Here is a 27,846-nt window from a genome sequence, read left to right as displayed (position 1 = left end):
ATTCCCTTGTGAAAAGTGTTTTAACATAGTGTTATAACAACACCTTTGGTGTTGTTACTTTGACACTCTTTGGTGTTATGCTCTTACTCTTGGGTGTAATGTTATCACCTGAGGGTGTGGCCCTCATGCTGATAGACGTCACATTGATAACAGATTATACAAAATGTTCTGTAATCTGATTGGTCTAAATCGGATCACATGGTATTCAGTGAATTGCACTATTGCATCCAAAATGCACTATCCTGCACTCTGACGTCATACCAAAAGTACTATCCTGCACTCTGACGTCAGAGTGCAGGATAGTGCGAGATCTGGAATTATCTAGAATAATCTAAAATTTAGATCAAATATAGCATCCGGGGCAACTCCGTATCATGGAGGACCTAAAGCATAATGGACCTAAATAATGAACTCTGTGCTTGACTCGCCAAATGGATATACCACACTTGGTCCTGTGGACCTCGGTGCGGTATATCCATTGGCTCTTCTCGCACATCTTCCATTATTTCTCCCTGCATGCACACGCTTACGTGCATTATTTGTATAATGTTTTCATCATGGGATAGCTTTGAAGGGATTTTCTTTAAGGTTCAGGCCTTCAACACTCTATTTCTTACATTGTTAAAGCTCAAGATTAATACTGGAGACAGCTGATTGGACCAGAATCTCAAGATTGAGCAGATTCAGGCTGATGGAGAAGAGCCGTATATATTACCCCTCGATCTATTCTAATAATAGTTGGAAGTGACTTTGGTGGGATGTCAAGGCAACGGAAATTAAGGAAGGAGAAATGATGATTAACAGACAACAAAACTGACCTCTTATTATTAAAGTTTAAAATAGCTGAAAAGTTTTTATTAACTACGGACTTTGTCCATGATCAAACTCAGTAGATGCATAGACCTACTTGAGTAGGTTCATGGTATGTTATGCCAGACTGAAGTAAAATTGGGTTATGTTCATGTGGCAAGATTGTTACTTTCATTCCAGTTCTCAAGATTAAAAAAAAATATGTGGTATAGATTTTGCATAACAGGACAACTATCCATATAGGATGACTCCCCCAACAATCTTTAACACATTTCTCCTGGAGATATCCTCAGAGTACATCTCCCCAGAGACCACTAACTGCACCCTTGGAATTTCCCTAGAAACACAGTTTTGATTTTTATTTGCCCAGTGACCAGGTTTTTTTTTTTGGGGGGGAGGGGCTGTCCCTGGGGAGTTTTCCTAGAAAGTAGAAGCATTTGTTGCCCAGGTCATTATGCCTGAGGCATATCTGAAGATGATGTGAATATAAAGTTTGTTTCTCGGAAATGCTATTCCATTTTAATAAGTCTAGGATTTCTAGAGAAAACGTACCGTAAAAATGCTGTTCAAATTTTTATACAAAATATTTTGTCCATTTATATAGCGCAGTTGCTATGTGCATATACTCAACTGCGCTTTGATACTTGGTGTGATATTATTACCCCGGCTGAAGCTGAGCTGCCATATAGGTGCTTAAGCATTCAAGGAATGAATCCTACAGGGTACCCATTCACCTCACCTGGGTCAAGTGCAGCACATTGTGGATAAATTTCTTGCCAAAGGTATTTACGCCATGGCTGGGATGCCAACCCATGACCCTCTGTTTCAAAGTCTGGAGACTTATCCACTGGGCAACAACGCTCCACTACGATCCACTAATCCACTGGGCCACATCGCTCCACTACGATAGAGTTTACTACAAGAACTTTACACTAGTTGTTCAACAGTTTAAACAAGTGCTATGAATTAAGCATGATTGTTTAAAATTTTTGAACATTTATGTAAAATGTTAAACAACTAAATTGTAAAGTTCATGTAGTAAACAGCAATGTACAATTTTTTTAACATCATGTTTGTGATTTATATTTCTTTATAAAGCTGGTCATATGTTTTACTTTGATGCCTGAGTACAATCTCATTCCAATCTTTATGATTCTAATTAGTAATAGGCATCTGAATGCAGATAAGATATAATTTGTCAAATTTTGATAAGGATTGTCAGAATTTGCTACAGCTATGATAAAACATAAAAGCAAAATGGGGGTATTTTAGTTTTCCATTTATACATCATTCTGGATTTGGGGTTTTATATTCATATTGGAAAGTGGAATTTATTCAAAGTATATTTGAAAACGTATTCTTGTTTGTGCCCATAAAACTACATAATTCATGTAGTAATCTCATAATGCATCCATTCTGTGGTTTGATACTGTTTTGTTGACATAGCGTGCATTTTACTGGAAAAAATAAATCGTTAATCATCAAGCCTTGTAATTGATCAGCTTTTTGCTACGGTTTTTTCCACATCATAATAATGCATGCTATATGATATATTTCCTGCTTTTATGCATCTTGTGCCAAAAAAGAATGGCAGAAGTGTTGTTTACTTCCGACATAGATGGTGACTTTCTAAAGGAGGGGCTAGGAGGAGGGGGGAGAGGCAGTAAATTAAGGGGGTGCATCATGATATCAAAAATTCGCTATTCAGAATTACAAGCACATTTTTTAAAGGCGAACTGAAGTTCTACAGATAGCATTCCTCTCTGCACAGGGACTCCCAACTCCCAGCTCTGTATATCAAAATGTGCAGAAGTTTGCAGCTTTTCGTGTTTCCAGTAGGCTAAAACCCCAAACTTGTTGGTTTATATCGGCTAGAGTTGACAGTTTGATCATTTTGTTCATCTTGAAACTTTAGTACATCATGGTATATGACAGGATGTTGTGGTTGATGTTTAAAAAAAATGGTTCATCAAACTTTCTGATTAAATGGTGACCAAGGTTTACAGTTTCTTAATTTCAGACGATGCACAGTTTTTAAGTTAGTGTAATCAGAAACAAATAAGTACACAAAAATTGTGATGTAAATCTAAATTAGTAACCATTTGGTGTGATTGAAGGGGCAAAATGATTTGTGTTGGATGATGAAATAGATAATGATAGCAATGAAAGCACCCCACCCACCCCCTACACTCACAGTCACACACATTCCCATGCTATAGATGACAATTCAAAACTATATATCTTTGTCATGAAAGTCACTGATTCGGCAGGAAATTTCATTGTATACCCAACAGGATGCACATTGATAGTAAGCAATAATCATTATGGCTGAGGCACTTGAGTAGTGTACTAATCATACATGCGGGCCCCATGTATGAAATATTGTCTTTGACATTAAATTTCTAATTTATTTCTTTTACCAGATCCTTTGACTCGTAAAGGCATTTTGTAATCAATAATGAAGGGGGGAGGGGGGTATATCACCCTTATTTGAATAGTTTGGAGGGCGATATTCACCTGTGTGTGTTGTAGATAAAAGGCTAATGAGAAAATGTGAAAGGGGAAAAACCCTAGAGATTGGGCTTATTTCTGATTTATAAAACTTTATTTCTGACTGATTTTTGCACCCCCCCCCCCGTTTTTATAACATATTTTGTCCAATATCAACTGTCCATTGATGAATTCAATCCAGATACTTTGATAGTTTGGCATATCATGAAACTGCTGCAATGATAATTCAGAACTTGTTTTAACTTTCCAAAGTAAGGCTAATTTTATGCTTTTCTTTTTAACTTTTAACTGTTTGTCACTCTTTCGATGGGGGGAGGACTGATATTGATGTACATTTAATTTATGTGGTGGCCTATTTGTATTCATATTATTTTGTTTAATTCCCTCTTTATTGATTTTCGTTGATGACTTTGAAAAATACATATCGTTTTATTTTTATAGTGAAAGGTAATTTTCTGACCAATGGCAAGCATGTCCAATATTAAGCTGAGGTCAATAACAGTGGTCACTATGGTGTGAGTAAGGCAAGGACAGGGAAACAAGGCTAATTAGTCATGCTTTAAGGGATTATGAAATCATTGACCTTTACTGATGTCCAGATAATGTAATTTTCAGATCCAGACATTGTCCAGAGCTAATCAATGCATTACTGTCTGATGCATTGAAGTGATGACAGATGCTCTGTATGTTGAAGAATGTATGATGACTAAAGAATTTTGTTTGTATTTCATATCTGAATACTTTGATTGAATTCCATTTTTTAAATTTATATTCCAGAATCTCATCTTGCAAAGAGATGCAATTGATTAAAATCATATTCAAACCTTGATTAATCTAACATAAATTTGTGCTGATAAGAGTTAATCGCACTTTGAGTTTGATTTGAAATTTCTACCACTCTTCAGGTGCAGGTATTAATATGTGCAGATAGATAGTAATTTGTAATTCCAGAAAAATTTAGCATCGGACACTCAACAGTCAATTTGAAAAAAAATGTCACCATTGAAGGGATCTTGGATTCACCTCACAATTGAAGCAATTACCATAATTGCAGTCTCCCTTTACCTTAAGCCCAAATCCTCCTACTCAGACATTAATGTAGAGATGTTGATTAGGACAATATCATTTTTTCTGAATATTTTGCTTTATTTCAGAATTGATTTCATCATCCCCCATGTAGTTTTGTGGTTCAAAACTTAATAGTGCCCTCTCTTTTTGTCTTTCACAGCTTTAACAAAGGTATGTTTTAAATACTACCACGGAGCTACAGGGGAGTTACGAGCATGTACGTCAACTATCAACATCAAGAACTTAGATGTCTGGGACCCAGAGTCAGATGATGACGAACTAGATGAATATGACCCCTTTATTAAGCTCACATTATCAGGTATGCAGTAGCTCTTAGACAACATGTGTGAGCGTGACGTGTGAAGTTGAGATCCCACCGCTGCCACCAACAGTTCAAATGTGCCAGATCACTCAAAAGTTGTTCAGATTTAAAGTTTGTTACAAAGATTAGATATCCAAGGGTGCATTTATGGTCATCCTTTTAAGGCTAAAATCATGTTGCGTGCTTCTAATTTTACGGATATCGTTATAGAAAAAGCAGACCCAGTCTGTAAAAATAGGGTTGAGATCAAAATGCAGCTTGCATTTGCTTGGAATCTTTAATAAAGACAACATTACTTTCAGCTTGGTAGTAAGGCATTTCATTTGACTTTATGCCACCCATGAATATTTGCAACTCTTTATCTTTCAACTCCTTGCCTGATAGCTTGGCACTCTGGAGACTTTGTAATAGGTGAACTTAAACTTACAAGTAGTTACACTTTTACTATTAATGCATTTTATAAGAGGCTTACTATGCCTTTGAAAATTAAGCATGAATACACCCATTTTTTGTTCAATAACACTCAAACAAGACATCACAAGAACAGTAATTTGATGACATAATCCCACTGCTGCCACCAAAAATGCTAGACTCAACTGGTTCAGTTTCGTTCATTTAGCTCATTCAAATGATATTTATTCAAGACATAAAGTCCAACCAGACCAAGCACACAGGAAGGGGAGAAGAAGAATCTGACTCAAGATGTTTTGAACTGTCTTACTCTCTATCCCTACTCTGCGATCAACTAAAAATGATGGGTAATATCCATTGGAAAGAACACATGTCACACAGTGTGTTGAAGGTAACTTTACATTGACCCCGTTCTCATTACCGCCCTATAACTAGTTTACTGGAAACTAGTTTCACGTGTAATGAGAACGGTCAAAGCGGTCTTGGAAGCGATCTTCCGAACCAGTTCGGAAAAACGCCTCGTGATGTAGTTTTCAAGATCGCTTTGCCTCAAATTGGTTTTAGCGTAAGTGAGGACACAACCATACTGTACACACTGTGAGTAGAATGTCTACGTTGTGGTTTTGAATTTCACGCGAAACGTGTCAACCCCACTGAAAAAGCGTTTCCATAGCAACAATGCCACTTTACGTGACATGGTTTTGAAAACCACTTTTGGCTGAGCAAATGAAAACGCTAGCAAAGCGATCTTCTGGTTTCACGAACCGAGAATGGTCGGTGTCTTAGTGAACATGTGATTCACAGTTAGCAGAAGCATGTCGTTGCTTCTTCTTGTTCAAATATAACCCATATGCTATGCCCTTTTATCAGTAAACATTGGGTTTTGCAAACAATATCCTATTAATATCCAGAAGTGATCTGTAAATTGTGGGAATTCCATTTCATGTCTAAATAGAACTGGAGTTGTCTAGTTTTGATGTGATGGAGTTGAAAATAGGTGGATGCAAACTACTTGTTGAAACTTTTTGGAGGTATTTTACAAGGAAAACATGAAGTCCCCATTTCCCTGCAGTACATATGTAGATAAAAAAAAACCAGGTGCCTAAATAGGCAGTATGAGAGAGGTCAAAAGGGCCCTTTTGATAAGAGAAAAACATTTTAGGGGGTGGGCAGTGTATTGGTAGAAGTAAAATTTTCACAAAATATCTGTTAACAGCTTTTAAACATGTTGAAGAAATTTGATAGTCATTATAATTGCAAAAGAGACAAATGTTAGATACTCCAATTGTTATAGTCCCATTATTTGAGTCTTAAGCTTTTGACAGGTTTTCAATCAATAATTTCTGGTTCTGTTCTTCTACTTTAGAAGAAGTGAATCACCTTCAATAGAAATAAAAATTGCTGAACAAAAAATATCAGAAGATTGTCATTACAAAGTGCAGTCGGTTGTTCCTGTGATTTGGGAGAAAAACAACATGAGCAGTGTTATGCAAACTGGCTTTCCTCCAAACATTGAGTGAAGGAGTGGGCGAATAGAAGAATTAAACCATCCTGTTTCAAGGTAGAAAGACAGTTTGTTGGGACTGGGTAGTCAGTCTGGCCAGACCCGTTTACATTCGCTCTCGCTGTGTTTGACACCAGTTTTCTTGCACTATGCTAATATTTTATTAGTGAATACAGTAGAAACCTTGATTGCGATGGGCTGTCAAGCCCTTTTTTCAGAGGATACAATTACAAAGTCCAACTCTTATTGTCCCCTCTATAGTTTGATCTGCAGCTTCATCACCAGCACTCTGTGCATTCAAGGAATTGACACTGCCTGGTACCCATTTACCTCACCTGGGTTGAGTGCAGCACAATTTGTACATCCCTTTTCCAAACTACAAACATATCTCCTAGTTCGACTAATAGTTGTTTTTTAAATTGCATCACTTATAAAACAGTCAGTGGTGTCCATGAGTGTCTAGTTACCAGCGAACAACCATTCTAATGATTGAGAAATGCCTTGAACCTATTATTCCATGATGCTGCTTTACATGAGATACCGTATGATGTGTGAAAAGGGTCTCCATGAAGAATAGCATCCGCCTTGACTACCTGTTTACATGCACATGAAATTAAGAGCGGGATCTGGAGCAGGACGTAATTTTGTGTTTTTGCCAAGTAAATACACAGAAGTGATTAGTCAAAGGCCAGATAACATTATCAAACATGAGCTGAGAGAATGCGCACATGGAAGACATTAATTAAATGATCAAATGCCAGAAATTAACTGTAATGTCGGAAGGACTTCTTGCGATCAGTTGAAGTATCCTGAACATGAAAGATCTCATTTTGTCCTTGACTTGAGAAAGAATGTGTATTGAAAGAGAAGAATGATGTTTTGGAAAAAAGTATTTAAACTTTAAACAAAACTGAATTTTGATGACTTTAGCGTCATTACAATAAAACATATGGTAGCATAATATTGACCAGTTTCATCTTAGTCTTATGCAATGTATTTTATTATGAAAGCCACAAAGGGCTTCCACTGAATCTAGCTTTCTTTATGTCCAAAAAACATACAACTTTGACCAATCATTTGCTTTCCATTTCGTCTTAATAATATAAAGAGAGTAATTTCAGATGGCTGTTTCATCAACTTTCTTATAATGTGGTCAGATCTGACAACTATTCTTGCTTTTGATCGGCTGAGTAGCACAGGTGTCTGTTACCATGGCAACTGTTGGATGCTGGCTATTTGTTAGAGCTGAAAAATTTCATCATGAAACGATCCTCGATCAGTACACGAGCATTGTGGCCCATTAGACTAGTCTCTGGACTTTGAAACAGAGTCTTGGGTTTGAATCACGGCCATTTATATTTTCCTTCTGCAAGAAATTGATCAATACTGTGCTACACTTGACCCAGGTGAGATGGATAGGTACACATGGCAGCTCAGCTACAGCAGGGGTAATCAAGCACAGTTAGAGTATAACTGTGCTATATTAATGATTATATTGTTACATTGAAAATTGCAAGTCTCATTAAAAATTCCCTTTTTATACATTTTATGAATTCTGCCCCATTCTCATTTAATCAACAATTGGTTCAAAATTTTCAATAATTATTTATTCAGTTTTAGCAGAATTTTGAAGCTCATTTCTACCTCACTTTCTTTTTTCGTCATAGTATTTTTTACAGGGTGTAACATCTTGGTATGTTTTTTTACAAGATAATTTAAAGAAAAACCTTCATAATCTCTTTGAGACAGTCTACTTGAAATATTAGAACTAAAATTTATCTTTAAAGATGGACTTGAAGGTATATAACAGGAAGGAAGTTAGGTTAGTCATAACCTAGTGGGGGTTTTGTTGAAATGCCTCTAAATTTAGGGAATAACCCCTCTCTAGACTACACAATACTCTATTCATAGGACTACAAGGCACATTACAGACTTCCTGCTCCTATAACAGGTGTGGGAAATGGGAACGTCAAAGTATTTCATTCTATTGAGGAATATGATGAAAACCTTCCCTCTTATTGAGTTATACTTGGCAAATAAAAAAATAGGTAGGGGCTACGGATCTGTTGAAGTATTTTTTCTTTCAATCTTTATTGATTAATAATGAATCTAGAAGTTGAAGTTAAACTATGGATAGCCAATTGTGACACATATCTCGAAGAGTAGGCCTACATGTTCAATTTATTAAGACATTTGGCTCTGAAATCATAACGGTCTGAGAGTAACAACTGAAATCGTTAAAGCATGGGAAAACATAATAATAGCCAATTTTTATATAGCGCTTTTCCCAGAATGGCTCAAAGCGCTTTACAGCATATTATTACCCCGGTCATTGGATTAATTTCAATCCCGCACGAAAAGTGCACAATTTCCACTCCCTGTTAACGTAAGAATAGTAAACATAAGAAACGTACAATGTTCACAGAATTTTTGGAATTTTTTCGGCCTCCCATAATCTTAGGACAGAGTTAGCATGGTCTCAGTTAAAGCTTGTGTATAGTTTTGGTAAATCCACCAAAATGCACCAATCACTATTCCAATTCATTGCTAGCTAATATGAATGGATATGCCCTATAACAGTTATGATGTGGAGGATATGAAATGAAAATGTGTTTTACAGGATAAATTTTGCGATTTTACATGGAAATTTAACTTGATCGGGTCACCCGATCAAATTGAAATATCTGTGTGTTTTTGTCTTTCAATTAAATTCTATTCAAAATCATGGAATGGGCTGAAACTTTCAAGATATGTTCTTTGTCTGTAACTTTTGGATATCTAATCACTAAAATTTACAAGATAAGTGTTGAATGCCCATTTTTTTAATTTAAAACAAGCATCGCCGAGAGAGGGCGCTATATATCCAAGATTTGAATATTTAAAATTTTCTCAGAGAAGTGCAGTTGGAAAAATATCTAACGGTCTCTACGCTTCAGTAAGACTGTCATATTAGATGATATTCGATTATCAATCACATTATTGACCCTTTACCAAAGCTATACACAGGCTTTAAACTGCACCACACAATTTGGGTGATACATTTCAACCATGGTCATTTTTAATCAAAAACCTCAAATGCTGAAATTGTGCTTTTTAAAAGGAAATTTTGCAGAAACATGAAGAACATAGAAAGATGATTGAATGCAATGATCTGAAAAAAATAATTCTACTACAGGCCTCCTGCCAGTAGAATCTTGCATAGCATGCTTCAATGTTAATTGACCTTTTCTTCCTGGGGTCAAACTCACTGATCTGTAATGTGGGGTGGGTGGGCTTTAAAAGGGAAGAAGTGGTCAAATCGAATGCTTCCCCAAAATAACCATGTTTTCTGTTCGTGTTTTGTGATTTTGTAAGTGGTTGCAGCCTTAAGAATTTGAATAAAAACACACTATTTAAGATTTAGATCATTGAAAAAAGAGTACATACGGGACATAATCTTGTACGTGGGAAGAGGGGGGGGGGGGGGGGGGCTAATAGACTTCAAAATATCGGAAATAGCAGGCCTCCTATTCTGTATTTCCTGAACATTAGACAATGTGGAAGCTTTTCATTACGACATGACTTGATGGCGAGGAACAACTGTACATGTAAGTGCCCCCATTTTCCATTCATAATTATGTTCACATGAAACTGTTATTTTGGTGATACGAAACTTTGATTATTGATTTGATTTGATCATACAATTTATTGGAAAAGAAGTGAAATGATTTTTTGGATGGGGAGTGATCAAGTAACAAAGAAAGAAGATTTTTTATTCATTTATATTTTTTGTTGGGGGGGGGGGTTCTGCCAAATCATTTACTGACTTCTTATTTGTTGTTTAAGAATACGCGTTCATAGTCATTGATCTTTCTTTTCTGCATTGTCTGTATTGAAAAAGCAGTGCAAATCTATTTTTATTGTTTATATCAGCAATCCTTATTGTCAACTCTCAAGTTTATGATGTGAAGAGTGCAGTCAACATCATGAAATTCACAAATATATATTTTTTCATGGAATGTATTTTACGAATGATCTTTTAGCGGCCAAAACTGGGACCGCTAACGGAAACATGTTGGTTACACAGAATTAAACAGATCATCCATTTAAAATTATTAATGAGTTTTTCAAAGCAGATGCTTCCTGACAGTATTTGTCCATTTCTCTAAAAGTAGAAATTAGATTGGGGAGAAATGATGAGTGTGAAATGACGAAACAGGACAGACTCTGCTGTCGGAAGTGTTCTAGCTTTTTCTCCGCATTAAGGGTGATTAAAAGCGCGGTATCGAGAACGGAAGACTTGAATTTGGAGGTGAAAATCTACAGGAAATCTTCCTGATTTTCCCGCAAATCCCCATCTTGTCGACGTCAAGATTTATGGAAATGGGTTATTGGAGGGGGATAAAAGATGTTGATTCGAGAGATGTAGAAAACAATGAGCATTACTCAATACGCATCACAAAGTAGTTATTATGTGAAGATTGAGTCATTTACGGTGCTGTAAAATTAGAAATTGAATTATTCCAAATAAAGTCAATAAGCAAGGAGTGGAAACAACTCAATAAAGACATCCAATGGTTAGCCAAAAGGAAATTATAAATAGCTGAAATTCAAAGACAGGCCTCTTTGAAATCATTGAATTTTGTTATTATTCGTGTGAACGACATGAGTGTTATTTGATTTATTATTCAAACTTTTTTTTCATTTCCATGACAAACTTACTTGTAAATACTTTGAAGAGGAATAGTCATTTTTGTGGTAAACGAAAAGGAAATTGAGAGTTAGCATTAGTGTCCAATTGGAAACGCGCTCTGTCGGTCTCATGCATCTGAATCAGTTATTATCAGGTTAAGATTTATGTTGCCTATTGGATTCTCATTTTCAAGACCTCTAATGCACGATATTGAACTGGTTCATATAAAGAAATACAATTGATATTGACAGTTAATTGTACCTTTTTTCCATACAAACAAGTAGTTTGCCATAGACTTTGAGTAATTGTTGAATAATGATTATACATTACAAAGGCAGAATATTTTATGAATTACAGTATCTTTCTCCTTATATTAATGGTATAATAAGGTGTGTATCTTCAGAGAGATATGTGAGCTGTACTTTTTGGCAAATTTACAGAAACAATGATAAGTAGGACGGTATATAACCCCTCCTGTCAAACGTTCTGATGTATGATTCAATTTTTATGGCATCTTCCAAAAATTCAGGATGTCCGATGAAAATTATAATGTAGGTTCTATTTTGCTATTCAGAAAAAGGTCAAGAAACCGTTTGGTGTGTCTTTGAGGCTTAGTTTTTGTTGAAATTTCTGCAAACTGCAAAATATAAATACCACAAAATATAAGATATGTTATAATTGAAAACAACAGAAGCTTTACTGAGTAGCTGCTTTAAAAAAAATCTGCACTATCATTCATAATTTTGGAATTCCACTTTTTTATTTCGTTGATAGCTGTCATTGAACAGGTGATTTAAAGTCTATACATGGAAATAGCATGTTTCTGGAAACTGCCAGCTTCAATTTGTTGATCATTACAGAATGATTTATTATTACTGTCATCAAATGGCTATGTGAGTGGTGTGTTTGTTTGTTTTTCGTTCATATTGTTTCTTTGATGGGGTTGTTAGTAGCTGCATTCTAAAACAAATAAAAAATAGGATTCATTCGAAAGAGATTAAATGGATTTTAAAACATGATGATTTCTTTGCGAAATCAAAATGTGTAACCAAAAATAAGATGAGTGCTGCTTTTGAGAAATATTCCCACTGTAGACTACAGGATTTCATGGAAGATGGTACTGACTAAATTGTTTGCATTGACTATAATTTCCATAAAATCCTTGGTTATGATTGGTTGAGGAGCACTTGTCTGTATAAACTCTACAGACTATAATTGTCCACAAGCTTCATGAAATTATGTCCTTGATGTTGTTTCGCTGTGGCATACAGTCTGCTGCCATCTTGTGGTGTGGTTCATACAGTCCCTTTGAAAAGGAAGCTCCTAAATTGGGAATGACTCAATACAAGCTATTGGATTTCTCTTCTGAATCTAGTTCATCATCGATGAGGATTTAAGAGTCAGGGTTTATTTTAGGGAAAGCTTTTACTCCCTCCCTCTCTCTCTCCTCAAGATGCATTTAGAAAATATGTTGTGCATAATTGTAAAGCATGATGATGACTTTTTTCAGTTCTTGTTTTCTGCATGAGACATGCTAGGTTTTAATCAGATAATGAAATAATTAGCAATCAAATGATAAAACCATTTTGAAAAATTTCAGCTTTTTTATACATATATTATTTGTATATAATATATAACAATATAATAAGGCAATCTAAAGGTGAGTTTAGATACAAATTTATATCGAGACTGGATGGTTTTACAATAGTAAAAGCAGATCTCCCAGTAATTTGAAGTTAGAGGAAAGACTCCGTTGAAATGTTTTAATATTTGAAGCTCTTTTTGTGATATAATTTCATAATTATCCTTTTGATTTCACTATACACTGTTGTGAAAAATGTTGTTTATTTCCTATTTTCTAAAACAAAATCATTAATCTTTGTCAGTTGGAAAGAATATGAATGCATTGATTAGATAATTTTTATTTGAAACTGTTTTTAGAAACATGTAGAATAAACATTCTGTAAGTCTTGAAATATTGCCATTATTTATCTTTGGGTAGAAAGCAACCATCAAGTCTCTCCTGTAGTTCATAGCGTTGAATTCAGCGTTATACTTCTTTATTGCTAGCATAGCATAATACACATCAGCCACTGTCAGCAACTTTCAGCCACTTTCCTGAATCTATATTGAATAGACAGCCATAGAATTACCCTATTTCTTGCTTGAAAAAAAAAAGAAGACTGAAATATTTTATTAAATAGTCAAATCTCCATTTTGGTCCCAGTTCAGTCAGGCAGTAAATCTTTCTTCCAAAACATCATTTTCCACCGTTTTCCACTGATGTCCATTAGGAGCATGCATGAGTGGACTAGCAGTCGTCGAGATGAGGGATGGAGGGTGACCCTTATTTTTAATTTGCTTCCTCAAATCAGCCACACGGCATCCAACTCTCAGCCATTATTAGTTCCTGGGGAGATTATTCGTGTTATTGATCGAGCTGAGGGGAAGGGGGGGTCTTCAAGAATATGCTTGAAGGGGGTTACAGGTTTGAGGAGGAAATGGCAGGAAAAAATGGTTGATTAGCTTTTCCCCATAATATGAAAGGATAGTTATGTTGTATCCCAGTTTATGTCATTGAATCTGACTTTATTCACAATTTTTGTAATCAGTGGTCAAGGCTAGTTATTGTCAATTGCATATAATATAGAGAAATTATAGTGTAAAATGTATGAAATCAAGGTCTTTGGTCAATTGTTAATATATATATATATATAGACAATGAACTCATCAACAAATTTCTTTTTATAAATAAAAAATCAAAAACACTTTTTAGAAAGTACCTTGATCTGTAACTTTGATGAGATTAAAATCATATGTTCTGGTTTGGATCAATCTTTCAGATTAATATCTAAAGCTTATTTGCCCGGGGTAGCCACTTTAGAATTTACCTAAACGTCTACCTTTAAAAAAGTATCCTGGATGAATTGCTATTCTAACATGCATTCACACATAGGTGAGGAGATGAGGATTCATTATTCACCTGTGGAAAAAAAAGCACATTATGTCATAGCGGTTCTGATTCATGCCGCCTCTATTGAGAGCAGTGATTCACATATACACTCATCCTCATCTTTGCACATGAAGACAAATTCACTCAATCTCATTACATGGCCGATGCATAGCACACGCTTGCACGGTCCCCCATCACCACTGCATACTTCAATGCTGTCACCCTCCACCCATACGTACAGAGCATCTCACGCTAGACAATCTAACCCCTGCCCCGTATCCGACGTTCACCCGCTTTCCTGGATAATGCACCACGAACACGGCTCCGGGCCGGATCGTTGAGGCGCTTTGTTGTCGTATCGGATACGAGTGGATGTGCGTGACGGGGGTGGCGTGCATCGTATTCCAGGTTGGCGCTAGAGGGGTGAGTTAATGTACCAACGTTGGCATATTTTGACACCTGCTGGAATGTACAGGTTTTGGTTATATTTGGATGTAATGGACATTTGTGAATCACTCACTCATTCATGTATGGTAGATTAATGCAAAATGTTGATGCAAGGATGCTGAGTATGTGTATGTAAGTTGTCAATGTCTAAATTGGCATTCTTCAAATTTTTTTGTGTAGATCACCTGACATACTCGTTTTGAAAATGTTGTTAGTATAAATACATCTATATTTAGAATTTTGGATTGAATGTATTCATTTTAATTAAACATTTTAAAAATAATTATCACTTTTGGATAGTTATTATGTCTACTTAACTACTTCGAGGCATACTGACTAGTAAGTCCTGTGTTTAAAAAAATGTATTGGCTCTGTCTCTGTACAATAATCTACTTTGTATCTGCATGCAAGAATTTGGAATGATATCTATTGGATTGATGTCTACGGTTTATTATGAGACAATCAAATATTGGAAGGGATTGCCTCTGGGATCTAGAATGATCTGACTATTTCGGTTTCCCCCTCCCTCTTTCTCTTCATTCATTCAGGTTTATTACATTTTGTATCTAGATTGTAACAGGTTTTGACTTGTTGCATTCTGTGTATGTGATTTTGAGCTTCTACTCCGATGAACTTTCAATGATATTTCAAATATCTGATTGTAATTACCTGTCTGGATTAGTGTGTATGTACTCTCTTCCCTCTGTCTTTTTTATCTATCTACTATCTATCTATCTATCTATCTGTCTGTCTGTCTGTCTGTCTGTCTGTCTGTCTGTCTGTCTGTCTGTCTGTCTGTCTGTCTGTCTGTCTGTCTGTCTGTCTGTCTATCTATCTGTCTGTCTGTCTATCCACCCATCCATTCACTATATTCCTACATCCCGATATATTTGATCCATCCAAACACCAATCCACCCATCCATCCACCCATCCATCCATCCATCTGTCCATCCATTCACCATATTCCTACATCTAGATATCTTTGATCCATCCACCCATCCATCCATCCATCCTATCTATCATCTGTATTCTATTTCTTGAGTATAGACAATCTAGACAATATATACATAAATATTTTATAGAGATTTTCCATTAGACCACATTCCGTTTACGAGTGTGCTTGCTGTATGCTACTGTATTCTAGATTGAGCTAAATCTCTCTCCATATGTAGTAATTCAATCACATCTAAAGCTATCAAAATAGCCAATTGATGTCCAGCTGTACTCTGCACTCACCAAAAACACTTCGAGGTTGGCAAGGACAAAGGAAATTCCATGTGACATTTTGCTATCCTTAACATGTTTTTATACATGGTGTGCTATATACATTTGTGCAAATGCCAATGAATGCACCTTTTGTTTTTTGTTATATCATGCTTTTGGTAATGGAAATCGAAAAATGGATGAAAAAATATGGTAAATATGTAAAAAAGGTTATTTGCAAGCATTGATATAATTCTCATGTACTATTCTGTAAACGATCATGGAAGTGCATTAAGTGCGACTGATGAATGAGGTGCCAGTACATGCATGGTATTTAACGCATACTTAAAAAGTCTCCCTGGCGATGACGCAGTAGTGGGTATCCCCTAATAATTATCTAACCATGGCACTTTAGTGTTCTAAGTGGTATGCAACTGGGAATTCAACTGCCCTTAACTGATAGTCAAATATTAGAAGCATAAATGAAAGTTATGCATTTATGATTTATGATTCAGGAATTTGCTTTGGTTGTTCAAAACATTAATCAATTGCGTGATAAAAAACAATTGCTCGTGACATGAATGTACCTAATATGAGATAAGAGAGTGCTAGTGAAGAATAACGTTGGGGCTCTGTAACATATATGTAGCTCAGCGAATAATCGTGGGGCTGAACATGATTGGTTGCATTGATTATTGTGTAATAATCAATTGTGAAAACCAGCCCCCTAAATCAATTGCCAAGTTTCATGATACAGGGACCTGGTGCATTCAGGCCATGCACTGTTTGTTTTGGACGATATATTGGATCTTATGAAGATATGAACGCATTTTTAGGATTTTCCTTTCCAACATCCAACAGTAGATATTTTCTGCATTTCACTCCAGTATGGCAAGTATAAACGTACATCAAGGGAATGTATTACAGTTCAATACAAATTATTTTATATTATAATTTATAATTATGTTATGATTTTTAAGTTATATTGGGGAACAGGGTTCAATTTTTCCCAGCATTGTATCACAATCTGTTATATATTTGTCAATAACTTCTATCTTAAACGTCTTTTGAGTGGGACTGTTCAGAACTCTTGTTGATCTGTTTCTCTACCAAACACTGCAAGGGGGGGGGGGGGCTCAGAAACATGGCAGTGGAAGATTGAGGGATGATGATTTCATCATCATTATGATGATATATTTATAGTGTATATGTCCTGAGACTCCAATAGCTCATGAGAAATTATGAAACATTAAATCAGTTAATGGAATTAGGAAATGATTAATTCTTACTGGGCACCTTATCCTATTGTGTGTTTTTTTTTTATCTTAAACACTGAAAGAAGGGGGAAACAGAGAGAGAGAGAAAGCAAGAGAGAGAGAGAGAAGGGGGATGATATTTACAGGAACAAGACTGATAGAAATTAATAGTCGTGATTGTTCAGTTATGAGCTCATAGGAAAATGAGAGACATTAAATCACTCAGTGGATCTAGTATTCCAAGGAAGTGATTAATTGTTGCCGGGCTTTTCCATTTTATTCTATTTATGTATGGTCCTGATTTATTATGACTTGTACAACAGGGGCCCATCTTTCAAAAGTGGAAAATGAATAAGTTGGAACAACGAGGAAAATGATAAACAGGGGGAATCAAATCTGGCATATTTACATACATGGAAATAAAGGAACATGAAATAGCATTAGGAAATTGGGAATTCTATGCAATGAAGATTTGATATAGGGGGTGTTGCAAGAAAATCTTTGCAATCAATCGCAAATATTCTGTTGCAAATTTACAATTGATTGATCACTTTTAACTATAGCAAATCAGATTACATTTCTTGTTTCATGGAGCAGATTAGCAATCAATTGCTAATTTGCAATAAATTGCACAGAATATGCTTGACTTCGGGAACGAAAAATAGACTTGCAATTGGTTGCAAGTATCTTGCAACGCCCCAAATAGTCTCATGTATTATTAAATTTTAAAAATGAAAAAATATATAATAGGAGCATTGATTATTTAGTGAAAAATATCAACTGCATCCAAATGAAAAAAGTCAGGCAGATCTATATTTGAAATGAATAAGCCTGTTCATGGTTGTAAACTGTGCACGAGCAGAAAAAGGTCATTTGAGATAAACCATGAAGGTGGCTTTCAAATTCACTGACATAGGCATTTGTGATTTGATGATTATTCATGTATTCCTTTCAAAACATTCATTCTATCACATCCAAGCTGAAGAGTAATAAATTGACCCTTTATAATCACTGGTATTTGACAGTAGCCTAAACAATAGTCAAAACTTTATCCCTGATGTACTATTCTAGTCACCTGGTTTACACAATGCCTTTTTGTTCTTAGAATTTGAATACTCTACCCGTAAAGCTTACGCAACATCTACATTTGAAAATGATAGTGCTTATCCCAATGAAGAATCACAAAGGTCATTTGGGAAAAGTTGATCATGAGCTAACCGTGAACTGGCTTATAATTATCTCAATTAGTGATAGTGGGGTTGTCGTTGTGATGCAGGAAAATTGGAAAAAAAACATTTTAAAAAGCAAACAAATATCTCTTATCAATATCTGAGTTCAATGTCCACTTCCTGCAACTTCATGTAATGTGTAGATACAATTTTTGTAGTTGATATGAAAAATAAATAATTACCATCATGGAAAATTCCAATCATCTTGTTCATGTTTGGGTACAAAGTGTGTCAACGTGAATATCAATTAATTTTGATGACAGACAAAAGAAATTGAATAAAGTAGAGGAAGCTAAAATAATTACTTTTAGTCTGGCAAGTGGTATCCTCGTACGCAGGATATATTTGACTTTGTATGGTATTCTTCATGTGTCTGAGTGTAGGAGGAAATTTTGCGAATCACATATATTGTATTGGAGATGGACAAATAATGAAGTTAAAATGATGGAGACTTGTAATGTTTTTGCATGATCAAAACGGAATTGCCGGGCAAACTTGTGAGCAGGATTTCTTTTTGACCTTTGTATGATGATAGCCATCTTGTGTCTTGATCGTAGGAAATTATTTTATGATATGGAGACCTATTCTCTTGTCATTTTTTATAAATAAAATGGACAGGTGTTTGTTCATGACTTGGAAACAAGACAGAATTTGTTTGTTACATCTGTATTTGAATAACTACAAGCGAAATTTCACTTTTTTGTGTAAGTATTAAATGATTGCATATAAGGTAATATTCTTAATCTCTTTAGTTTCTTTTGTTCTCTCTCTCTCTCCTCCTCTTTTTTTTTTTGGGGGGGTACAGAATTAAGGGAAATGTTCACAAGTTGCACAGATATTCTTTCACTATTTTTTTCTTCTACAATTCTTGAATGTCACAATGATCCCAAATCACAAATGAGACCGAACAGAATAGTTTGTATGAATGAAAATTTTGATCCAAATAAATTTGTAAAACAATGGATAATTGCTGAGTTATGAGCAAAATACCAATGGTAATTCTGCCATATTCATGTAGCAATGCATTACAGACTCTATCTGAACCAACAAAAGCTGTTCATACACAACATTGTCCTCGATTCGATACAATTAAACGATTCAACTACATCTTGTTACGAATGCAGCACATTAGCAGAGGGATAAATGTAGAGAAGTGTCCATATTTGCAGAGCTCTCCAAGGGCGTGCGCAGAAAGTAAAAAATGCCAAGAGCGTGCTTCTTTGAGCCGCCGGCAATGTGTGTGCTTACCACGTCATATATGTGTGTATTCAACAGGGATTTTCACCGATACATCCATTACCTTGGTTAGATCTGGGTGGTTTAGTCAAGTTTGGGGATATCGTGTTTGGTAGGGCTCCAGGTCGTTGTCTCCGAGTAAGAGATGCCGACAAGTAGCCCAAAACAGTGAATGCTCTTGGGATTTGTTTACATCGCATTTGCACTCTTTGTTTATGAGTGTGTTCAGAATACAAGGAATTTCTGTAAAGCTTGTAGAAATTGGCAGCCGGGTATACAGACTTGTGGACCCATGATACTGCTACTGACGATGGCGGTAGTGATATCTATGAAGCATGATGGTATTAATGGTGGTATTGGTGATGATGGAGTTGATGATGATGATGGAGTTGATGATGACGATGATGATGATGACGATAATGATAATGATGATGGTGATGATGACGACAACAACAATGATAATGATGATGATAATTATATTGAAGACGGTCACAATGATAAATATACACTGGAATTTCAACTCATCTGCCAGCACAGGCCAAAATTGGCTCTCCAATCATTGAATGAGCTGTGACAGAAATCTAGCTCAAGTTCCCACTTGCTGCCATTTAAGGCCTGGTTCCACTGGCTGACGGACACAAAACCTATTCATAACCGATACAGCGGACAAGCAAAATTTTGGGTGGCTATATCCGTTTACTTCCGCTACAGACAATGGACAAAATGGGCGAACAATGAAATCACAGTGGATGGATGCTTGATGGATGTAGAGCGTATAAAACACATATGCAAAGAGAACACAACGGATCCATATCATTTTTTAACGGATGGCAAGATTCCTTTCCGTTTTACATCCTCTCTGCATCTGTAAGTGCAGTTGGACCAAGCCTTTAGAGAAGCTGAAACATACAATACCCATTCAGCCTTCATATTCTATTAATTCAGACCATTTTAGCATGTTTCAGGAAAAGAGGGTTTACTCATTCAAACCCATCATAGCTTTTAAACCCTTTACGCAAATCCTTGTGCAAACCTGTGTGTCTCTGTCTCTCACTTTGATTCTCTTTTTTGTTCTTTCTTTATGCTCTCCACAGGAGTGAAAGCAGAAGGCTTGAAGAAGGGCATCATCTTCAACCCCCATCCTTACATCAAATTCAGCATCCAGACCAGAAGACCGGCCAAAGACCAGCAACAACAGCAACGTACCAACAACCACCACCACCACAACAACAGCCACCACAGCAGCACCCAACAACACCAGCAGCAACGCACAACAATAGCAGAGAATACCGTCATGCCGGCCTGGCAGGGCCAGGTAAGTAAAAAACAATGGTCCTGTTTCATAAAACTGGCGAGAATAACAAATTTGAAATATAAGTTTAAAGCTACTGATATCATTCAATTTGATTTGTTGATAGTAAACTTGTGATGGAAATTCTGCATTTGTTTGTCTTGAAATATTACCCTGTAGTATCTTGCTTGTCTTTCTCTCTCTCTTTTCTTGCTATCTCCCTCTCTCTATTTTCCCCTCTCATTACCTCTCTCCTAATCAATCTACCTTTCTTCACTCGATTTATCTACATGTACCTATATATCTCTGTGTGTCTACCTCTCTCTTTTCTTTTTCTACCATTTCCTCTCTATCTTTCTGTTTGTTTTGCATTTTCTCTCTTCGTTTCTCTGCAAGTGTCTGTTTCTCTCTCCTAGTATTGCCGTATACATGTCTGTCTCTGTTTGTCTCTCGCTCTATACTTACATGCACATTGGTTTGGTGACTTTCACCAGTGCCGCTATGAGTTGTTGATAAGGTCACATGAGATCCCTGCAGTGGAGGGTCTCTTGACTTTTAGAGGATCCAGTCTTTGCCTCCTCTCTCTCCTTCCTCTTCATCTTCTTACCCCAACCAGGGAATTCCTAGCTGTACATCCATGCCCTTCTAAGGAATCCTGACAATATTTTGAGCTTGTATACCACTTTCCCATCTACAAATAGCTTAAGATTTTGCTTAGCCAACAGCATTGTACCTTTTCCATCAGAGTTAGTTGACCGTGGTCAGACTTAAAGAAAAATGCCAGTTGTGGTAACGATCTTAAAATGACTTTTTATAGAATCTGATATAATGACCACCCAAGTGTCTGTTTGTATGAATAAAAAAATATGTGCCAAAGGATTCTGGAAGAAATTGGGTAATTGCTGAGAAATAAGCAAAATACGTGCGGATTCGGTCACTTCCGTTGGGTCTTTATTACAGCAATAAAAATACACTGTCCCACGTGTGCCTATCTGTGTTGGCGATCTTCGGTGTGATTGTTTTTCAGCTTAGATTTTATGATTTCACAAAGTTCAGTTTATGTAACTGTACCAGATCTAGATTCACAATGATATAGTATTACTTAACCTTGGTTTTACAGACTTTCCACGAAATCAGTGTTTTACTGCAACTACTTTCGTTTGGCTTTAAACCTCCTATTGGTCTTGCCCATAATTTTTTGCCAACCTAGTAAGAGGCTCTAGTAAGGGGTTTGATGTGACTGGGCACCGGAAGAAAATGTTGTTCTTTAGGATGCACAATATAACATCAAGTCAAACTATATTTGGCATCCTCGTATTCTGTTAGTAGGCTTTGCCACTATTATAAATGGTCAGGTGAAAGAAGGTAACCATGACAACTGAGTGATCTCTGGTCACATCCGACATATTACGCAACGTTTTCTGGAAAAATCGCCTCGACAAGATTTCAAGCACTTACGAATGCATCGGCTGACAACGTGCGACATCTTAAGTATCATTAGAAAATGGATAGATTCTGATATCAAAACCATTGCTCAAGTGTATATTGCTACTTATCGAGCCGTCAAGTACAGGGCCCGGCTATCATTTCCAAACCATTGTGTAACTCCCACCGTCCAAAATCCAATTTCATTGCTCCCGTCAACGTACCTCCGGGGCGCTTTTCCATCCACGAGTTGTCCCCTGCGTGAACGCGATTTACAAATTCATGAAATGCATCAGGGTGGATGTATGTTTCGCTATGCTGCCCTCGCTTGGTTCCGACCTGCTTTTCCTCATGGCAGCGTGACGATGCAAGTGATCCGTCGCCCAGACAACAGTCAATCCATAGTAGGATAATGAGGCCTTAATGAGAAGATTTAATGTTCGTGTTACATCTTGTATGATTTAGATCTCTCCCCTCATATCCCTTTCTATATTCATGGCTCCTTCTTTCTCCCTTGCATTCTGAGTTATTCTTGTACTTGAGATTTTTTAGAGCCCTCGCTAAAAAGCTATTAAATGAAAACTGCAAAGTGTGATCATGTTATCCTAAATGGGTTATACTACCATACCTTGCTGACTAATTTGTGCAGTATATCCCAGGTTTTGATGAGCCCCCCCCCCTCCTGATTCCCTCTTCTCTTCTACTACTCATGTGACAATAAAAGGACATGATGATATAATCAAGCATCAAGATGTCATCGTAGATTAGAGAAAACAATTTGATCAGGTTGATTATGACCTTGGTGAGAAGCGGGGTGTTGCTCACACAAAAGAAATCATGTGGGACTAAGTGGAAGTGATTCCTCAACAGGGAAGTATCTGGTTCCTGCGGACATGGACGTTCGCTATCCTTGAATCGTTCCCTTCTATCACAAACCCATTTCTCGATTTTTCTCGATTTGGCACCATTTTGGGGAGAGGGGGAGAGAGGGAGGAAGTCCGATTAAGGAAATGACAAACCGTGTAGAGCAAATTGTGTCATGGTACGGTGTGTCAGATATCCATTTAACCGTTCTTCCTCCCCTGGTTTCCCCGTCTTTTTTTGCCAAGACTTGTCTTGAATGGTCCATTCAAGCAAATGGACTTGGATTCGCCAAACACTTTGTAAGGCTTCCCACCTACTCAAATACATAGACGTTAATAGTGAGATGTCTCACTTGGGTCATTGATATTCTGGAACAACAATGTCATCAGCAAACCTCGATTCACCTTCAAAGGAGAGTCTCTCTGCTGTTACCATATTTTCTCTATGGATGCTAGTATCATTATTGGATCAATCTATACTAGATGAAATATTAAACACAGCTTTTGTCTACTGTAATTGGTGTGATCATCGTCAATACATGTAGGAAGATTTCATGCTGCAGGATGTACTTGTGAGTATCTGATGCTCTCGTTGAAATTGTTCATTTTCAAATTTCATTCTCTTAAATTAACACAGACATCTGAGATAATTTTTTTTGAGAGAAAGAATACAGCACATTAATAGTCACCCAGCATGAATTGCAGACTATCGATAGTTGATGTCTGGTTATTTCTGCCAAAGGCTATCTGTCTTGTATGTTGATCACTCATCATTAGATTAATTGGCTATCAGGCCAATTACAAAACCATTTGATGAGGGAAGGAGTATCATCATTGAAGGCATTAACGTGTTGTTAATCTTGCCGTTACATCATTTGCTTTATGGAAGGATGGTTAAAATATCGAGTGAGCTTTAATCCATTTTTTCACTTCCTTGAGATTTGAAATGAGTTTCTTCAGAGTTTTTGAAAAGGAAGAGCAAATTGAATTTTGTCAATTTTCCCTAAGACCAGTGTTAGAGATCTTTTGTTTGGGAGTAGTTATTCCTTGTATGAAAGAATGCTTATTTGAAAGAATCTGATTTTTCACTTTCCAACAATTTGGGTTATTTTTCATATTTCATAGAGAGAAGGGTGAAATTTTATTTTGTTATCGGGGTTTATTATTAGGCACCTAATCCTTAACGTTGTATCTTTAACCCCATACTATCCTTTTTTGTTTCACACTGCCTTTCTTAACCCATACTATTTTCTTAGCCAGGGTTAATGCCTGAACCTCGGGACTATCACACAGCTCATGAATATTGATGATTTTGCCACACAGAGCGTGATTAACGCGCAATTTTGACTTCTGTGATTGGCTAATGCTTAGCCCCTCTTTTCCTTAGCCTGGTTCCGTTCTCTTAGCACCCCAATCGTGATGCTAGCATCGCAATAAGCCGGCTAACTCTGCTTTTTTGCAGGGCCAGATACATTTAGTACCATACTATTTACCGTTCTAGCCCACTTTGCTAAAAACATAGTGTGAACCCAAAGGGGGCTAAGCTTAACCCTGGGTTAAAGGAAGATATGTGCAGTGTGAAAAGCATATAGCTGTCCAAAGTTGAAGTGAGTGATATACACCGAGACTCTTAAAACTGCTAACACCTTCACTTCCACCTTCTTAACGAACTGAGGAAATTAATTTACCCCATCTCCCACCTTCATTTCATTATGATTCTTATCGGTGAGAAAGCGAAGAAAGATCCGTTTCATAGGGCGATAGGTCGGAAAAAAAACCGTGGTGTCTGCTTGCAGACTGTGTGTCACAAACTTGTGTGTTTCATGTATTAAACTACATGTACGCGCTCTGTTTTAGCTCAGTTTATCAAGAATGTTTTTTTCATTTGTGTAAGTTGGTAGCTTGATTCTGGATAGCCTTTCATGAACTACCAGGTCAGTGTACATAACAAATACCCCTTTCATAAACCCATCCTCCAGTTATCCGCCTAAGAGTTAATGCGGATAATTCAATGAAAATTGCGTTCACAAACTCCGAAAATAATCCGCACTTACGAGCGCCTGAACTGAAAAAGGCTGATGATTGTCATGGCAACTGCACACGCCCCCTCCGATGGGGTTGCGTTGGAAAAGGGTGACCTTGTGACTGCACCATGGAAATTATCCGCATTGGTGAAGTTTGGGGATTTTTAATTGTTAAAATTATAAGAAATTTCCCTATTGTTTGTTTGTGATCATGCACAAACATAGATTTATGTTAAAATATAGATAATGTTGTTGATATCACTTTGTACTCCATTGTTGAAATATTAACATATAAAACCTTGATAAAAACAGGGAAGATCAAATTAGATATGATCTAGATTGACTTCTCATGCAAGAGAAACGTACAGAAGTCGGTATTATACACATTTCAGTCAGGTTTGCACTTGCTAATTTCAACAGATTGTAAAAGTATTTTACGATTGAAATGTATTTACTCTAGACACAAACAGATTTTTCATGAAAATTCCATCATAGATGCAGATTGAATTAGGATTGCATTTCTTTCAGGGGGGGATACATACCGGTTTCCTAATTGTGTAGAACGTTCCCTTGGCATAGCTGCCGATAATCGGTGTTTAATCTTGTTTGCGTATGATTGCTCATTTCCCTGTGTCCTGCTCTGTATGTCATGCCAACGCTTTACCCTCAAATAGAACGAATCAATTCCTCAGAATGACAGCTCGTTCCTGCTTCAACTCCAATGCATTTTGTTTTTAATACCACCATCACATTTTATCCCCATTCTATATGAATACAATCAAACACCACCCCTAAGGGCCATCTGCACCATCCCGAGTTTTCAAATTAGCGCTCTATTTCTGATCCGGCAAATTATCCCGATCTGAATAATCTCGAGACGCAATTATTGCGCTAGTTAGTAGGATTAACTCTGCAGTCTTAAGGAATCACTTAGTGGCAATCAGAGACAATAAGAAAGGGACTTGCTGTGAAAATATGACTACTTAGAATGCAAGGAAAAGCCGCAGAATATTGATGAAGTTGTGGGAAGGCTCATGTCTGTTCCCATCCATGATGGTGGTTTTCAATATGTTTTTAATTAAAACCTTATGTGTAGAAGAATGTTGAATAAGATAAAATGTTTGATTTTATATTTTATCATTATTTCAGTACTCCTGTGGACTTCAAAGTGCAATCACTCAACTCCTTCCCTTCAACGTTGTCGGCTTTTGAAATCTACATAATGTCAATGTGTAGTGTGCGTGGAATCGCTTGTGATTCCCATAAAATGAGCATAATTGCATCCCTAGATAGACAGAGAACTCGTACATCAAAGAAGATTTGCATTTTGGCCAGAGACATGTCGGAATTTTTTTTGTTCCGGAATCCGCTGGTGTTGCGCCAGTATCCAGTATCCCGATAAATGAATTCCTTTGAGAAGAGTCTTGTGTAGTGACCCTTAATTTTAAAAAAGACCCTCTTAATGGGGAGTATCAGGGTTCCCTGAGTACATCTATACAGGGAGCTGTGGGTGTGAAGGCCTGTAGATTGCATATATACACAAGTAACAGTTAATAATAATAATACCAACATGCTTATATAGCGCATATCACTGCCAAATGCGTCCGTATGCGCTTCATTGGATACTATTACCCTGGCTTTAGCCCCGCAGCCTTTTTACAGCGCGGTGGCATTTCAAGGAATATATTCCTGCCAGGTACCCATTTACCTCACCTGGGTCGAGTGCAGCACAAGGTGGACGAATTTCTTGCTGAAGGAAATTACGCCATGGCTGGGATTCGAACCCACGACCCTCTGTTTCAAAGTCCGAAGACTAATCCACTGGGCCACAACGCTCCAGTTAATATGTGGTTGTTTTGATTATTTGTTCCTGAAAATTCATCGGAAAACAAGAGTGGATTATTAGATAAATTGTCAAATTAATTTTTTTTTCATGGAACTTGGACCACATCAATTTATTTCTAACCATTTTCATGCCAAATTTCCATTTTCACTATCATAAACGGACCTTGTCTTTAAGTATAAATACACCGTTTGACTAATACATCACTCGTCTCCTAGCTAGGGGTCTTTGTTCCGATTCTTCCTGTCTTCTTTTTCAACAGCGCATCCAGACTCCCCCTGCAACTTCAATTAATCCCCCATTCTCCCACCTTTCCTTCCTCTGTGCCCCCTATCTGCGCCCCTCATCACAATAACATTACCCCCCAATTGATCAACGCTCTGTCAACAACATTACATCATCTTGCCTGGAAAGTCGTCTTTCAATTGTTCCCAAATTTAGACTTTCCTAATTATCCTTCTCCTGATCCCTGTCTCCCTTATATTATTTTAAGATAAATAGATCTGCGTTACAAAAATGATAGTAGGAATAGTCATTTATTTTTAAAACAATTGTCTGATACCCAATAATGAATTCCAATATCCCCCGCATCGAGCGCTTGTTCATTTTCAAGTAATTGCCCACCTTACTTGTACACCCCCATCTCTGCATATATTGAAAACTTCAGGAGTCCAGCAATGCTCATATATTCACTCCTGCTATTATGTCCATTGCACAATTAATAAAGGTAGATAATTCAACAATTAGAAATGCTGATATGTCAGACATTGTTCAAAAC

The 27,846-nt window shown here is 36.8% G+C and overlaps 1 protein-coding gene across 4 annotated transcripts in view; it reads left to right on the top strand.

Annotated features, from left to right (window-relative positions):
* Positions 1-27,846, top strand: part of LOC121426035 (E3 ubiquitin-protein ligase HECW2-like) — a 113,557-nt gene that overhangs the window by 46,296 nt on the left and 39,415 nt on the right. For all 4 annotated transcript variants that reach the window (XM_041622167.1, XM_041622166.1, XM_041622165.1 and 1 more), the window contains 2 exons: positions 4,550-4,708; positions 20,717-20,937. In XM_041622167.1, coding sequence (XP_041478101.1) covers positions 4,550-4,708; positions 20,717-20,937 — 380 coding nt within the window. The remainder of the gene's footprint in view (positions 1-4,549; positions 4,709-20,716; positions 20,938-27,846) is intronic.

The sequence above is a fragment of the Lytechinus variegatus genome, chromosome 13, assembly GCF_018143015.1.
Source record: "Lytechinus variegatus isolate NC3 chromosome 13, Lvar_3.0, whole genome shotgun sequence".
Taxonomy (NCBI): Eukaryota; Metazoa; Echinodermata; class Echinoidea; order Temnopleuroida; family Toxopneustidae; genus Lytechinus; species Lytechinus variegatus.
The sequence above is the reverse complement of the archived record's forward strand: the minus strand, read 5'-3'. Positions and strand labels throughout refer to the sequence as shown.